Consider the following 17,180-nt stretch of genomic DNA (forward strand, 5'->3'; position numbering starts at 1 on the left):
GACAATTTCGAAAAAACTAATGCTGAAAAGGGAAGTTCACAGAAATTGGATGAAATATTTGATCTCCTCAAAAAAGTAGCCGATCATATGTTTTCTGGTAAGTTATATTTAGTACGTGAAAACAGCCAGTGCCACATTAGTCCCCGTCTGCAATAGCTGTTTTAAGCCCTAAGCCTTAAGAAATTGTTCAATCACAGTTGAATTTGAGGAAAATCGTTGACTGTGATTGGTCAATTTCTTAGGGCTTAGAACACCTGTTGTAGACGGGCACTTACGTTAGGGATACCCTATATATTTCATGATCTTAACTCCTTATCAAGCGTCCATAAAAATTTTGCAAAATTCATAATTTTAAAAATTAATTTTTTCGCTATCCCTATCATTCTTTCTATAATTTGCCGCCCCGGGCTATAACCCCCTCAGCCCAAGCCTTAATTGGCACTGAAAACAGCCTAGTCAAAGTGATGTCAATATTGTCAATATGACATCAAAACCATCATTTATCATTACTTTCTCTACCTGGAATACAAGCAAAATTAGGTATTATATTTATGTGTTAATTCATCGATAATAATTGAAAATAATATTTTAATTTATCGATGAATTATTATATATATGTACATGTGATTTTGTAAACATTTTTCATACTAAATTACTGTCAATACACTTTGTACGAATACAAATAATGAAGAATTATTGTAATTAGATTTTGATACGAAAATTGCATCAGATGCAAATAAATCTTTACATAAAAATACCGACAAAAATGAAAGTAGTCCATCAATGCTCGACTTTAGACCTCTAAGAAAAAGATCTCGACTTGCATTTTATCCTGTAGTCAAGGATGCAACTGTTATTGAAAATATTACATTAGTAAACAATAACAAGACCGATATCGAAGACGAAACTTGTTATCTGCCTGCAGAACAAACTGCAAATAATGAAGAATTATTAGAATTATCTTCCGATACAGAAATTGCATCAGATGCAAATAAATCTTTGCATAAAAATACCGACAAAAATGAAAGCAGTCCATCAATGCTCGACTCTAGACCTTTAAGGAAGAGATTTCGACTTGCATTTTATCCTGCAGTCAAGGATGCAACTGTTATTGAAAATAGTACATTAGTAAACAATAACAAGACCGATATCGAAGACAAAACTTTTTATCTGCCTGCAGAACAAACTGGAAATAAAAACGAAATGGATAATTTTAATTTGTATGACATAGAAAACAAGCCACCTAAAAAAGAGACGTTATTGGATAAGTTTAATATGTAAATATCACTTTATAATTGTGTTAATGTGTGTGTGTAAGTTGCTTTTAATATCTAATGAAAACATTATTTACAGATGGTCAAAAAGAAAGGACATTTCAGAGCAGCGTAACATACGATGTAAAGCTGAGAGAGCAAAATTAACCGGCTGGGATTGCTGGGAATGCAGAGAAGTAATGCAACATTAACAGTATAGTTATATGAGATATAAATAAATAAATAAATAAATAAATATAAATAAATATAAATATTTTTCTTATAAAAAATTAATTCATGATATTTGATTTTCAGTATTATAACAATTTGTCGTTATCAAAAGAAAATTTGCAAAAACGAAAGAATCAATGCTCGCGACATCGACGCAAATATGAACGACCAAATACACCAGAAGGTATAATATTTTATTTTATTATCACTTTTTTATGTTATACTATATCTATAATAAATATAATCTTTTTAAAGGTTTTTGGAATCCGATTTTTCCTGAGACATTATCCACTTTGACAGAATAAAGGTGAAACATTATCATAATATGACGTGTACAATTCTTTGTTAAGGGAGAGTGGAGTAATTACGAATACCTAAGCAAAAAATCAAATAAAACAAAACCTGATTCAGAGACTTAGTGTGTATTGCTTGTTATGTACTGCAACCAATCATTCACAAACTTTTATTATCAACTCCTATTATTCCACATCCATATGTTGTCACTTTGACATTTTGACTAGGTTGTTTTCATTGATATACTTAGCAGACTCATTACAGGAAAAAGGGTTTATTTGTATTTTTTTCTTGCAAAAATTAGAACTAAAACTATACAAAATATTTTTTTTATAATTACTATAATATATTTTATAATTTTCTTTAATAGATACAAGCCAAGATAAACGAGATACACCAAAGAGTAATGAAGATGAGCAAATTACCTGTGAAATACAAGATGTTCATATATCTGCAGATGTATATAATAACATAATGAGAGAAAAGGAACCTAGCCACTTTATTACTAATATGTCGTATGCAGTGTGGGGACCAGAGGTATTAGCCAGTCGTTGCGTTAGATCGCAATCCAATGTGGTAGAACCTGAGTTGACTCCAACTAAAAAATATGGCATTGTTAATGAGTTTGAAAAATGGATGCGGATCAAACGCAAAATGCCACAAATGTTAATTGACGAACAATTACATCGTTCTAAAGTTAACAAGTACTTTAATGGTGCAATAACTGCCGCCCGCAAGAAACTCAACTACAAAATGAAAAGAACATTGAGCCAAAAAGAAGCAGTTGAGAATAAAATAAGAGCAGAAACAACGAAGGAAGGAGGAGAAGAAGACGAAGAAGAAGACGAAGAAGAAGAAGACGAAGAAGAAGAAGACGAAGAAGGAGAAAAAGAAGAAGAAGCAAGTGATGATATGAGCAATGAGACAATAATAATGAGCGATAAGACAATGGACTATGAAACATATATGAAAAACCAGCGGTCAATCAAAAAAATTAGAAAATAAGTGATATAAATGATAAGAATTAATAACACTAACATATATATGTAAAAATTTTGTTGCTTACCTACCTGATACTTATTAATACACTTATTATAATAATACTTACCTATTTGAATAAAAATTTAAAATTTGGATAATTAAAATTACTTTTTAAGAATAATAAAAAAATTATATTTAATTTATATTTATTTCAAAGTCCTATATTTATTTATATTTGCGTAACACTTTTCGTTTTAAATATCATGAATTTATATGAATTGTATAATATAACAGTGTTTTTTTTAACATTTAATTAATTTTATACGTCATTTAAATTGTTTACATAGTTAAATTGTTTTGTAAAAGTTGTAAATAAAAACAATATAGGTCTGTTTCTATCTCTGCATTGCTGAACTAGTGCACACTGGTGCAAAAGTTAAAGTGACAAGCATACTTTGTTTCACTCTAACTTACTGCAACAGTGTACATTATAATAGTGTACACTGTTGCAGTAAGTTAGAGTGAAACAAAGTATACTTGTCACTTTAAATTTTGCACCAGTATGTGCACTAGTTCAGCAGTGCAGGAATAGAAACAAACCTTATTGTGCATAGAAAGTTGTAGATTTCAGCATAGTTTGATGTAAAAATGTTGAACACATGTCGCATACTTACATCTAAAAAGTTGTAGTTTTGTCATAAAAATTTCTACGTAAATTTATGAAACACTACAAACATGGCCCAAATCGCGCACTTTTGACGTAAAAATTACGTAAAAATAGTTTTAAAAGTTGTAATTAGATTAGAAGAAATTGTAGTTTTCACGTAATTTTCGCGTAATTTTCGCGTAAAAAATTGGATAATTATTTCCACCAGGGGTGCCCTTCTACTCGCATTTGTTGCAGCACTCGATATACTGTACTTTTCTGTAATACGTTAAACGTATATTTTAATGATTAAATTAAATAATGCAATATAGCTAGACGAGTTTAATGACTTGTAACTTATCCAAATAGAGAATAGAATCATAAATGCATGGATACTTTACATTTACGTGACATATTCTCGAAACCTCTGTAACCGTCAATCCTGCATTTGTATATGCAAGTATTTCACCTCTAACACGTTGCGGAGTAGGACCAGGCATTTCAATATTGTATTTATATATAACACAAATATTTAACGTTAAAAATGGTTAACTCGTCTCAGTTTAATAACGCTAACACGTTGTCAACATAAACAAGTTGTCAATTGTTATTATGTAGGAAGATATATCTGAAGATATCTTATTGACAACTTGTTTATGTTGACAAGCCAAATCTCCGGATATGAATGTGATCGAAAATCTTTAGGGCATAATTGTTCAAGAGTGGAATCCAAGAATTCGGCGTACACGCGAGGAACTTGAGCAACACGTCCTTAATGTGTGGGAGGGTTTCCGCGCAAGGCCCGCGCTATTCCACTATTTAGTGCACTCTATGCCCCAAAGATTAAGAGCGGTGCTAGACAACCATGGAAGTGTCACGCGGTATTAATACTATGTGACCTTCCATGGATTATGCATGAATGAATGTTTGATATTGAATGATTGTAGCTTGAACAATCTCGATGAAATATTATATTATAGTTTAATAATGTTTCTATATTTTAAAATATAGAAACATTATTAAACTATAATATAGAATGAACGTAATGAATAAATGAATGAATGAATGAATTAATATTGAATGAGAGCGTTCTAAGGTAAAAGCTATTCGAGGTAATTTTAAAGTTTATGCTTTTTTTAATTTCCACTACCGTCGTCATATGATCGGTCTCCTATATATATATTTAAGAGAAGTTCTCACCTCAGGTAAGACACCGTACCTGAAACATATTACTCTTTGAGTAAATTACTTTGTAAAATTCAAAATAGAAAAAGTTTATAAATAATTAAATTGAGCTTATTTTTCTTCTTTTTATAGAGTATATCAGGCAATCATACCTATATATGACTGCCTCTTCCTTCCACGGCCACTTACCTTCCTTTGATCGTCGAGCGCATCCAACGTCCGCGTTGATGCTCGCTATCGGCACGGGTGGAATTGCGAGTCCGAGCGAGCGAACACCGTCTCGTGCACCGTCGCGTCGTCCTCCCCAACGTTGCCGTCGTCGTCGTCGTCGTCGTCGTTGGCGCCGTTCGTCCGAATGTCTTGGCCGAGCTGAGTGAACGCATACTCTCTCTCCGTCGCGCGGGGTGTTGAGCCTACCAGCTTGCGGTGTGTGTGCTATCGACGTGGTGATACCACACTGCAACGAGAGATTGCAGTTGTTCATCAGTTATTCGTAATAATCATATAAATTAGATAAATATAACGATCACATAAATTATACAAATAATCATATAAATAATAATTGTTATAATTAATAATATACCAGCCATGCCGTTATCATGATGGTCCGCATGATCGGCGATGAATTCCTCATGGAGGAGCGGGACCGAAAGTACTACGCCGTGTTTGATACTGCACCTACTGGGCACACATTGAGGCTACTATCGTTTCATCACACAGGTTAGAATTAATCCATGTTATTTCACCTAAAATTAATACATTTTAACATTAGGTACATCAAGTATCTTCCCTGAATTATTTAAATTGAAAAAAAGATTTTTTTTTATAGATAAGTTCGTTGTTGGGATTAACGGATTTTAATGTGGATACATTTTTCAATAAGATGGAGGAAATGCTTGCTGTCATTCGACAAGTTAACGAACAATTCAGAAATCCACAACAGACGACATTTATATGTGTCTGCATAGCAGAATTTTTGTCGCTTTATGAGACAGAACGACTTGTACAAGAATTGGTACAACAAAATATGGTATTGATACCCATAATATTATAGTGAACCAACTGTTATTTTTGAAAGAGGGTGATACTCCTTGTCGGCTGTGTCTTGCAAGGCATAAAATTCAAGATAAATATATCTAGAGCAGGTAATTAACGTTGTATTTATAGCTGATATTTTAATTTGTTTTTCGTAATTCTTTTAGAGCTAAATAATTATTAGAGAATAATAATATTTCATATTTATTGCTTTGTCAAATTCTTGAAAGATAAATTAAATGATTTTTTTTTCTTTTTAAGATAATGGACCTTTATGAGGACTTTCACGTCACGCATCAGCTTCCATTGCTAGAAAGGGAAGTGCGTGGAGTTCAACAGATCAGGGAATTTTCGGAAAATCTCGTTAAACCGTACAAACCTTAGCATTCTATGTAACAAATGTTTAATAACAATATAACTTTACACCTAATTCAAGATTTTATCACTTACAACATTGCGCGTTGGAAATTTGTATAAAAAAAGGTACACCTTTAATATACTGCTCAATTAAGATATTTGTTATTGCACGTGTTAATAAATTCAACGTTCAACATTCGCATGCACTTATATACTTGCAATATTTAATTTGTATAATACAAATAAGCTTAAATATATAGCGTTAACACTGCGATTTATTTATTTATATAATGAAACAGAATGCATATTGGAGACAGAATCAATCATTCAATTTTTCTTTGCCGTTATTAAAAATGTATTTATTAAATTACCGCAAGTTCTTTTCCAATTTGTATGAAAGCACCTACCGCACGATCTATATCTTCGGTCGAGTGCGCTGCGCTAATCTGAACACGTATTCTTGCTTTATCTTTTGGTACCACGGGATAGCTGAATCCAATGACGTAAATTCCCTTTTCTGTAAAAAAAAAAAAAAAAAAAAAAAATCATTCTCGTGCAATATAACAGAATAAGTCGTAAAACTTTGATAATATATGGTAGGTGTTGTATATTTTATCATTGAATAGTTCATTTCTTTAAAGATTTTATAATTTATATGAAAATATATTCATACCCATCATTTTATCTGCAAATGTTGTTGCTAATTTTGCATCACCCAACATAACAGGACAAATAGGATGGTTATCGCCGCTGACAATGACTCCAGCTTTAGTCATCGCATTTCTGAAATGCTCGGTATTGCCTGCTAAACGATCCAAAAACTTTGTGCTGTCTGTTATAAGATCCATCATCTGTTAATAATGTATAAAGTAATGTTTAAATTAGAAAAGTTTAAATAGCACAATAAAAGTTTAATATCACTGCCGATCACTACGCATGCTGCCTGCTGCCCACCGCCTCTCTTCATCATCTTCATCACCCTCGTGAAGCTGGGCTTCTTCACGTATTACACAGTGGCGATGGGTTGAGGTGAATCCCTCCGGGTCGATGCCGATCGACAGTGTCTTCATTTACAGACCGGACAAGCGGCTCGAGCTTTGGAGATTCACTTTCTAATCTTTCAGATCTGTATAAGAATTTGTAACGATTGTAACTGTTATTGTAACGATACTTTTTGAAGCTGCATAATAAAAAACTGATATAAAACTGATATAAAACCTTCTAGTTTGTAATAAACAAGTATTATTCTAATAGCTGTGTTCTTTCGCCATTACCGATGAGTCAAATTATGTCGACAGATGATCGTATAAAATCCCATATATCACAAGTGGCATGAAGAAAATCATACTGTTTTAATAGCTGTCCAATTAGTGGATTGTTGCCTATTATTCTCTTTTGCAGAAAGAGTGACCGCAAAAACAGGCTAAAAATAGCCTCTTTTTTCACCCTTGAATTTAGACTTCTACTTACAAGTACTAAATGATAGTCTATAATGAGTCATGAATCCTCAGAAAGTTTCAGATTTAGCTGGCTTTTTATTTTCAAGATATGGAGGGGTCAAAGTTGTTGATTTCACCAACTTTACAGGCCCACAAAAAGTGAAAAGTTGTCTGCGCCATGGACTAGACTATGGTATTCCAATGTATTTTTGCCTGCTGAAACCGAATGTGACCTCAGTTTTGCTCCTACACGTCATAATTTTTTTCTACAACCAAAAACAGGGTGTTTTGTAGGGGCAAAATACCTTGTTTTTGACTGTAGAAAAAAATCTTATTAATACAAACAAAATGTTACAAAAGTATTTAGAAATAACATAAAGAATTAAAAATTTTCCACAGACTTTTAAAAATAATATAATAATACGTAAAAATAATATAAAACCTTATTTAAAAGTAAACATATTTCTTGCGCTTGATTTGAAACCGATTATTTCGATATTTCAACGTTAACAGAATATGTATTAATTTTTATACTCACAATATAAAAATAGTTTCAGCTAACTATAATAAATAAATGTAAAGCATACACAGTAAAAAATAATAAGAATCCGATATGTTGTGCCCCCTTTTTGGGACACTTGGGATTCGATTTTTCCAAGGAGGAGGCGGGAGGCAAATGATAAACACTTTTGGATGCAATAAACACGACTTTTACTAATTACTTCTCCTTTACAACTTATTTCGTACAAGACCCGTTCGTCGCTGCCCGACTCACATTGCCCCCTCGTCTCCTGTTGTCGCTTCCTTTTCAATCCTCGTCCTGTCCTTCGATATCGCTGAGTTGCTCGATCGTATCTGGGCCGATCGCGCAACTCATCTTTTGCTGATTCGGCGTTGCGTAATTCTCTCGGGCTTTCGCGGTCGCGTTCCCTATTGTTATTTTCGGTCTTTCTTAATATTATTCTTATTTTATTATAACATTTTAATTGGGGCCGCAACATCCCTCCCCCTTTGAGAGAAGGAAACTACGGTCTGTAGTTTTCGTTACAATTTTTTCGCTGCTTATCCTATTTCTATTTCTATTAGGGTGATTTATTTTCTTTATTTGTTTCTGAGATTACATTCTTCTTATTTTTTAGTATAGTATCGCTGAGTCGCCCTGTCCGTGCGGTCGGGCGCTTGCTCGCTTCTTATGTCTTTTTATTACATAGATGATTATTCCTACTATGCTTAATATAATTATTAACGTAAGTGTCGATCCTACGGGATATATGACGTAGGGATTTTTTATTAGGGTGTCTTGGGATTTTTCCAATTCTTTATTTATATCGCTTATTTCTAGATTTAACTCCATTAATTCGTTCGGATTCCTAATTACAGGTTCTAATCTAATTTCTTTTTTCGTTTGTTTGTTAATATTTTTATTTATGTTTGTTAGCGTTAGGTTAAAATCTGCTAGGTGCATTTCTATTTGTCTCATAGTCGTTTGTCTTTTTGTTTTTATAATAATGTCGGGTGTGGTTAGTTTACAATTTTTGTTTATACTTAGTTTTCTTGTTCGTTCGATTTCTACCTTTTGTTCCGCCTGATCGTTACATTGGATCGCTATCTTTTGTTTTCTCGGCGCCGAGAACAGCCACGCCTGTGGTTCGCTCAACGCTACCCACAAGGTTACGTCTGACACCATTTGCCGCCTCTCGCAGGCGTTTACATATCCCGGCGTCCCCACATAAACTTGCACTTCGCAGGGTGCGTTGGTCCCCACAAAATATATCGGGCAGTTTCGGTCACATACGTACTCTGCTCCGTTTCGTTTACAGTCGTTTAAATCGCGTTCCTCTAGCGTTATGTAATTATGATTCTCTTTGTCTATTGCTAATATGTTGTGAGTAGCTCTTAGGAATGTGAAAATATTCGCGTGGTTAGGGACAGGTAATGGTGTCGTTTTTATTATGTCATACACGGGGTATGCTACCACGGGGATTATCGTATAAATGTTCGGTTTATCATAATATGCGCTAATTTCTACATAGTTTTGTATCTCGTTCCAATTTTCTACTCTAGTTTTAAACGGAAAGTGGGATCCCTGCGTCAATTGTGACGTTGCTTCTTGTAGTTCGGTTGTTATTTCTTCTATTGGCAATAGGCGGGTGAGTATTACTCCTTCCCGCGAATATGTGAGGTAGTCTATGGTGTCCTTCACGTCTTCCATTAGATCCTCTGTGATTGTGGTTAGTATTAAAAGCTGTTCGTCTATTTCTTCTCTTTTGGCGTACAGTGCTGTTTCCAGCTGTATCCGTCTCGTGACGTTCGCCATCAGTTGTTCGTTGTGGTATAACGATTTTTCTAAGGCCTCCATGTGGCCTATCGTGGCATTTATCACCTTTAATTGGCTTTTTGCGGTGTGCCGTAGAGTCTGTTGCTGATTTTGCATCAGTTCAAGCTGCTCCTGTATGTGTTTTGCATCGTCGGCATCCATAGTGCCGAACAGCGTTTTGCTGATCGTGCCGATCGCGTCTATTAGCCCTCGCTTCTTATTAGTTGTTTTATATATAGTCTGTAATCGCGTTAATAATTGCGTTAATTTTTTGTTATTTTTCTCTATTGTATGTTTTTGCACGTCTGCTGCGTGTCCTTTGCGATTATCGTTTCGCATACTTCTTCGGCTTGCTGTAGAAATTCCTGAAGTTGGTGATATCGGTTTCCTAGGGCTGCTACGTCGATTTTAATCGCTAGTTTCCAAGTAGCTTCTACCTGTTGCAATTGTCCGGTTCTCTCAAAGTATATTCCCGGCTCGCTGCTGAATTGTCGTATCTCGTACGATGGTGCTGTCTCAGGTTTCGCTTTTTTCGCGAAGTGCTGGACGACGATCAGCGTCCTGTAAGATAAGGACTCATGTTACCTTTCTTCGAATTTTTACCTTGGCTTGATAATGCCTTCTCCTCGCGTTTTTTCTCTCCTCGCGCGTTTAGTTGCTCTTGCGACGTGATTCAGAGAGAGTACTTTTTGTTTGCGCTAATTTGTGAAATGAGGTGCCGTCTTTGCAACCGTTTTTTTTGTCCCGACGACGTGCGACGCATGCTGGCGCACGTATTGGCTCCGCGCTGCTCGTGCGGGTGCCGTAAGTGAGGGTGCCGCGCCTAGTGCGCGGATTGCGGCAAATTTGGGTTCGGGGCCGACGTCGCCCCCTCCCACCTACGCAGAAACGTTGCTAACGCCCCCGGACACCTGGGTGCATCTTCTCCACCCCCTGGAGGTCACCTTAGATGTGGCCACCGGACGTCGTGTGGTGCGACGTGTTTGATGTTCGGTAAGTACTTATTGTCTAATTTTCGTTAGTTTTTACTATCGCCTATTTTCTATTGCCTACTTCCTATTGCTTGTTTTTGTTCTTCTACGCTGTTTTTACTGTTCTATAAAGGGCTTTAATCGGTTTACGTGTACTCGCGTGGTTTTCCGTCCCTTTTTGATCGTATAATTTACGTCTGAGTGTTTTTCAATTACTTCGTACGGTCCTATCCACGGGGATTCTAATTTTTTCGATCTCCCTCTATGCACCGTTTCGTCGTGCAAGAGAACTTTGTCTCCCACTCGGAAATTGATTTCTTTTGTCTTCTTATCATACGTCTCCTTGGCCTTAGATTTTTCGTTTCGCAAATGTTCTTTTGCAACTCGTTGTGTCGCTCTTAATTTTTCTTTTAGCTCTTGCGCGTAATTGTCATAAGTATACGTTGGTTTCGGTGGTTGCGACAGTGCCGTCGGTAGTGTCGCTCGGTGCCCGTATACTAATTCGAAGGGTGTAAACCCGGTCGCTGTGTGTGGCGTCGTGTTATACGCGAACATTGCGTATGGCGTCCATTCGTCCCAGTCTGTCTGGTCCGCGTTAATATAATGTCGCAAATATTCGGCTAATGTTCTATGAGAGCGTTCCAATGCTCCATTACTCTCGGGATGGTAGGCCGTTGTTTGAATTTTTTCTATCTTCAGTAATTTACACGTGCTTTTAAATATTTCGCTAAGGAAATTCGTTCCTCTATCCGTCAGTATTTTGTCGGGGATACCGTATTCAAAGATAATCTTTGTGACGAATTCTTTCGCGATTGTATTCGCTTCTTGATTAGGTACGGGTATCGCCTTACTGAATTTTGATAAATTATCCTGAAACGTGAGGATATATTTATTTCCGTTTTCGGTCACCGTCAGTGGTCCTACTATATCTAGAGCACATTTTTCGAACGGTTTGTCCGCGGTGTCTGTTATTACTAAGGGTGCTTTATTTTTTCGCGATAACTTGTTCTTCTGACATAGTTCGCATTTATTAATGTAGTCTTCGACGTCTCGAGTTAATCCTCTCCAATTATGCGTCAACCTTATTCGGTTTATGGTGCGTTCCACACCCTGATGTCCTCCTACAGGTGCATCATGGTATTCGTATAATATACGTTGCTTCTCTTCTTCTGTGTATTTTCTTTCGCTCTCCTCTTCGTTATTCTCTTCTTTCTCTATCTTGTTGATATCTGTCGGCACATGTCGACTCAGCGCATCCGCGTTTCTATTCTCTTGACCGGCCTTGTGTACGATAGTGTAATCGTATTCTTCTAATTTTAATCTCCATCGGATTAATTGTGATCCGGGGTCCTTTACGTTAAATAGCCAAACCAATGATTTATGGTCTGTCACGATGGTAAATTTTGTTCCATAAACGTATGGTCGGAAGTGTTTCACCGCCCATACTATCGCTAGTAATTCTTTCTCGGTAGTATTGTAATTTTGCTCGGCTTTAGATAGTACTCTGCTCGCATACGCCACGAGTTGATCTTGACCTATCTTTCCCTGTGACAGTATGGCCCCTAATCTGACGCGTCGGTCGTTACTACAAATTCTTGGGAGAAGTCCGGGTATTTTAATACCGGTGCTGTGGTTAGTTTTTCTTTAAGTATTTCAAATGCGTTTTGTTGTTCTGCGTTCCACTCGAATTTGCTATCTTTTCTGGTCATTTTTGTGAGTGGCTTGGCGATTGCTGAAAAATCTTTAATAAATCTTCGATAATATCCGGCTAATCCTACGAAAGCCTGGATGTCCTTTACTTTTGTTGGTCTCGGGAAGTTTTTTACTGCTTCTAATTTTGAAGGGTCTGGTGAGATTCCGTTTTCTGTTATTACATGTCCGAGATACGTCACTTCTTTCCGAAGGAATTCGCATTTATCGGGCTGTAATTTCAAATTATATTTTCTCAGTCTTTTTAGCACTTCAATTAATCTCTTATTGTGCTCTTGTAAACTTGCTCCGTATATTATTATATCGTCTAGATAGACTAAGCATTGTAATCCTACTAGTCCTGCTAAAACGGCTATTATTGCTCGTTGAAATGTCGCTGGGGCATTTTTCAGTCCAAAAGGCATTCGATTATACTCGTAATGTCCGTATTGTGTCGAGAACGCTGTTTTTTCTTTATCTTTTTCTTCCATCGGGATTTGATGATATCCCGAGGCGAGGTCTAGCGTGGTAAAATATTTTGCTTTTCCCAGTTGATCTAGGATATCGGTTATGTTTGGCAATGGGAAGGAATCTCCCTCCGTTAGGTCGTTCACAAACCGAAAATCTATTACCACTCTCAGTTTTAATTTTCCTGATGCGTCTCTTTTCTTCGGTACTACTAGCAACGGCGCATTCCACGGGCTCGTGCTAGGTCTAATAATTCCGTTTTTCAACATCTCTTTCACTTGTCTATTCACTTCTTCCTTGTGCTTTTCTGGCAAACGGTACGGTCGGACGTTGACCGGTACGCTGCCCGCCTTCGTGGTAATCTTATGCGCGACGATATCAGTGCATGTCAGTGGTTCTCCTTCCACATGCAATACATCGCTGTAATCTCTGCAAATTTCCATAATGGTTTTCTTTTCTTCTTCGTTTAAGTGTTGTGTGCGTATCAATTTTTCGACTTTTTCGCTACGCGGCATTGTTTCTTCTGCCTTGTCTACTTGGTTTATTTCTGTCTCTTTTGCTTCTTCTTGCTCTAACTCTTCTAATGTTACTTGCGGCATTAGCATTTCGACTGTCTTCTCCGTCGTATTTAGTATGCTTGCCGGACATAGAAAGTTTTCTGGCATCACTAGGCAATTTCCTATGAACACTCCTGGCATTGTCTCTTCTGCCTGTATTATTCCTAGTGAATTTTTATCGGTCGCGACTTGCACTATTGTCTCGCTTCGCGGTTTCAAAACCATCTTCTTATACGGATATAATTTTAATGTGCTATTCCCTATGCGTATTGCGCTCGACTCGTAACTATATGACGCTCGATGTTTCTTTATAAAATCTACGCCTAGTATTCCGTCGTATTCTATCGGAAAATCATCCTTGACGACATATATCGTGTGCTTGATCTTTCTATCTTTCAAGTCAATAGTTGCTGCAAATTTTCCAATTGTATGGGCTTTGTGACCTGTTACTCCTGTAAGGGCCATTTTATCCTCTTCTATCATTGTTTCGCCTTTCAAATGTTTTACTTTTATTATTGATACGGCGGCTCCGGTATCGAACAGTAAATTTATTTTTTCGCGCTTCGCTTCTCGCATGGGCAGAGTGATTAAGTCCAGCCCTGCATGCTTTCGCGGCTTGTTCGTCAGGTGTGACACCTGATACTCTAACGCCGGTCGGCGCTGCTTTGTGTCCTCTTTATCTTCCTCATCGCTATTCGCGGCTGAATTACTGTCCTTTTTTCTCGGGCCATTTGTTTTCGGGTGAAAATTTTTATTTTGTCCTCGCGGATTATTAGGTTTGTTGTGATTCGTCCTTTCTCTATTTGGTCGACCATTTAACAACCAACATTCTTCGCGCATGTGTCCTGCCTTCTTGCAGTAATTGCAGACTTTATCTATCGCGTTTACGCGGGGTGTTCTATCGGGTTTCGGTAAGGAGAAACGGTTCGCATATCTATTGGTACGACATTCCCTTCCGAGGTGCCCGTATTTTCCGCATTTTTGGCATTGTAACGTCGATCGGTTATCGCGCGGTTGCGGCGAGTACGCATAATTATTTTTGGGACGCGGCGGAATTCCACTCGGCCCGTTTACTTTTTCTTCGGCGCTCGCTCCGGCAATCGCTTCTTGCAATGTTGCGAAATGCTGAGCTCGGACAAGTAACTTGATCTCGTCTCTCAATCCTAATTGGAAATTCTGTAATGCCTGTTGTTGAATCGTTTCTAATATAGTTCGCTTGCTTTCTATGGTGTGATTTCTTCCCTCTATCATGGAGTCGTATAGCTCCATCGCTAGCTTATCGGCTCTTAATCCGAATGCTCTTGCATTTTCTCCGGGTTTTTGCTTGATTGTATTAAACTTTAGTTGTAAGTGTGTTGTGCTTTTGCGGCTCAAATAGCAAACTTCTAATTCCTTCTTTAGTTGTGCGAAATCTCTTATTTCTCGCGTTTGAAAGTCTATCATCGCTCTTCCTTTTAGCTTTGTGCATAGCACTGCTTCTAATAGCGTTCCTTCCTCCATAGGATTTATGTTTTTCATTGCATATGACGCGGCGCTTAAGAATTCTTGTAATTTACTCGAGGTTCCGTCGAACTCAGGTATTATGTCTCGTGCCTCTTTTAAACGTAGATATCCGATTGCGCGCTCCGCTTGGTTCCGAATATCATATGACGTTCTTCCGTACGTTACTTCGAACGGGAGGTTACTTGGCTCGCGTCTCGCGTGAAATTCGCGGCGTTCAGGATTCGCCGTTTTTAGTTGATTTACGCGATCTTGTAAGTTGCGGATTCCGTTTAATATCTCGTCGAGAATGGAATCTCTATCGTCTCGCGGCGGTTCGGCCCGTGCGGGTATCCGGTTACGGTGATTTGCCGGGGTGCCTCTTTGTGATAGCACTTGATTAAGACGGTTTATTTCTTCGTCTATTTCCTCTGGGGTTATCGGCGCGTTGTCATTTACGTTATTCGCGTCGTGGTTGCTATTTGTTGCTTCCGCCATCTCGATTACGTTCACGTGTCTCGGTGCAGAATAATATTCTTGCGGGTCAAATACGCTGCTATCGTACGAGGTCAATGAGAACTCTCGTCTGTGTGTTCGCCTACTGGTCGTACTGTTCGCGTCTTCGGATTGTGGGTGCGCGTGTGAGGGGTGGAGTCTATTTTCGTCGGGGCAAATATTTTGTCCTATTACTCTCGCGTCTAAAATTATAACGGAATCGTCGATTTGTTCATTGCTAAATAACTTATAACTTGATAAGGACCCAAAGTAGAGGTCGAAACGTTGTTGTATTAATATTAAAATTATTGCCAGTTAGGCTAACGAATTTTTGTGTTTTATTTTGAATGATATATTTATTTATCGTTCAACCTGCAGGTGGTCGTGGGACTTTCCTTGAAAATGGTTCACGGAAGCCATGCCACTCATGCTCATCCACTTGTGAATAACACGCAGAAGAATGTGCCATATACGTTTGCGCAAGGGGACAGTTCCTCGTTTCTTTATATTATCTGCAAGAATATATATGATGGTTACTACAGTCTGCATCTTTGTAAAGCAAATCATATCTGACTTATAATTATAAATATATTAGAATATTTATTGCAAAATAAAATTTTCTCTTATTCCAGTCCTTTGGCAAAATTCTACAACGTATAGAAATATATAACAAATTGTTTAGCTCATATTATATCTTAACTAGATAGACTTATCAAACGTCGCAAAATATGTAAGAGAAATAATTTAAGACTTGAAAGTTATTGGAATTACTCTATTTTTTAATTTAAATATTTTAATTTAAATAGATTTATTTATTTATTTAATTATTTATTTATCTATTTATTTATTTATTTATTTAAATTAAAATATCGTAAAAAGTATACGTTATTTAAGATGTCTTGTTCCTACCTGTTCCTACCTGTTATCAGATGTTACGCTGTAAGATGCTTTTGTTGTGTATACACACCCTGTGTGTGCTCTTTTGACAGCTGTCTTTAACCTCTCACTACAGCTCACTGCTGGTCACGGCAGCTCCCTAGACGCAGTGGCTCGCAGTCTCTAAATATTCGTGCGTTCCAAAACCCATCCAAAAAAAAGTGTTGCAACCTTTAAGTGAACGACTGTACAGTAAGGGTAGAGACGGCAGTAGAGAAAGTGAAATGCGTGGCAGAATGCTTGAGGAGTGGATTGTGACAAACGGTATGATTGTGTTGAATGAGCCAAGCGAGAGTTACACGTTTAGCGGACCCAATGAAAAAAGCGACATCGATGTGACTCTCGTAAGCGATGCGCTTGAGAGGTGCCAGTTTAAATGGGGAGTCAAGAGCGATTGGGGTATCAGCGACCATAATGTGTTGCTGATACGTATGACCTATGGTGAGAATGCTGAGCGGATGGTAGGTATGCGTAGATGGGTGTGTAAAGACGTGGACTGGGAGGGTTACATGAGCGATCTAGTAGAGTATGCGTCGGAGGATGCTGTGAATGTGATGGATGACTGGGACGTGGAGAGCTTGGCGGAGCGCGTCACATCATGGATCCTGAGGGTGAATGACAATAAAATGAAAAGGCGAGTGTGTGGGGTTGCGAGGAAGCTTGTGTGGTGGACGGATAAGCTTGAGCGCATGAAGAAGGATGTGAGGAAGTATAGGCGTGCCTACCAGCGAATGAGAGGGAGAGATCGAAGTCGAGTAGAAGGATGTCTGAATGTGTACAAACGTGCTCTTAGAGAGTACAAGAGAGCGATATGGAGAGTGAAAGAGGAGAACTGGAGACAGTTCGT

The 17,180-nt window shown here is 37.6% G+C and overlaps 4 protein-coding genes across 4 annotated transcripts; 2 read left to right on the forward strand and 2 right to left on the reverse strand.

Moving 5' to 3' along the window:
• Positions 1-8: 8 nt before the first annotated feature.
• On the forward strand, positions 9-2,881 carry LOC112458330 (histone acetyltransferase KAT6B-like). Its single transcript, XM_025021913.1, has 2 exons — positions 9-97; positions 2,149-2,881. Exons 1-2 carry the CDS (start codon positions 88-90, stop codon positions 2,781-2,783), a joined length of 645 nt encoding a protein of 214 aa, XP_024877681.1. The 5' UTR covers positions 9-87; the 3' UTR covers positions 2,784-2,881.
• On the forward strand, positions 991-2,004 carry LOC112458331 (DNA endonuclease RBBP8-like). The gene is made up of 4 exons (XM_025021915.1): positions 991-1,277; positions 1,354-1,450; positions 1,569-1,668; positions 1,740-2,004. The coding sequence occupies exons 1-4, from the start codon at positions 1,039-1,041 to the stop codon at positions 1,787-1,789; spliced, it is 486 nt and encodes a 161-aa protein (XP_024877683.1). The 5' UTR covers positions 991-1,038; the 3' UTR covers positions 1,790-2,004.
• Positions 2,882-6,074: 3,193 nt separating the features above from the next.
• LOC112458327 (2-amino-3-ketobutyrate coenzyme A ligase, mitochondrial-like) lies at positions 6,075-6,909 on the reverse strand. The gene is made up of 2 exons (XM_025021910.1): positions 6,656-6,909; positions 6,075-6,499 (listed from the first exon to the last, which is right to left on the reverse strand). Exons 1-2 carry the CDS (start codon positions 6,831-6,833, stop codon positions 6,345-6,347), a joined length of 333 nt encoding a protein of 110 aa, XP_024877678.1. The 5' UTR covers positions 6,834-6,909; the 3' UTR covers positions 6,075-6,344.
• A 193-nt stretch (positions 6,910-7,102) lies between these two features.
• On the reverse strand, positions 7,103-11,264 carry LOC112458328. The gene is made up of 4 exons (XM_025021911.1): positions 11,047-11,264; positions 10,080-10,299; positions 8,995-9,978; positions 7,103-7,108 (listed from the first exon to the last, which is right to left on the reverse strand). Exons 1-4 carry the CDS (start codon positions 11,262-11,264, stop codon positions 7,103-7,105), a joined length of 1,428 nt encoding a protein of 475 aa, XP_024877679.1.
• Positions 11,265-17,180: the final 5,916 nt, after the last annotated feature.

This window comes from Temnothorax curvispinosus, unplaced genomic scaffold, assembly GCF_003070985.1.
Source record: "Temnothorax curvispinosus isolate PA1 unplaced genomic scaffold, ASM307098v1 QBEX01008817.1, whole genome shotgun sequence".
NCBI classification, from domain to species: domain Eukaryota; kingdom Metazoa; phylum Arthropoda; class Insecta; order Hymenoptera; family Formicidae; genus Temnothorax; species Temnothorax curvispinosus.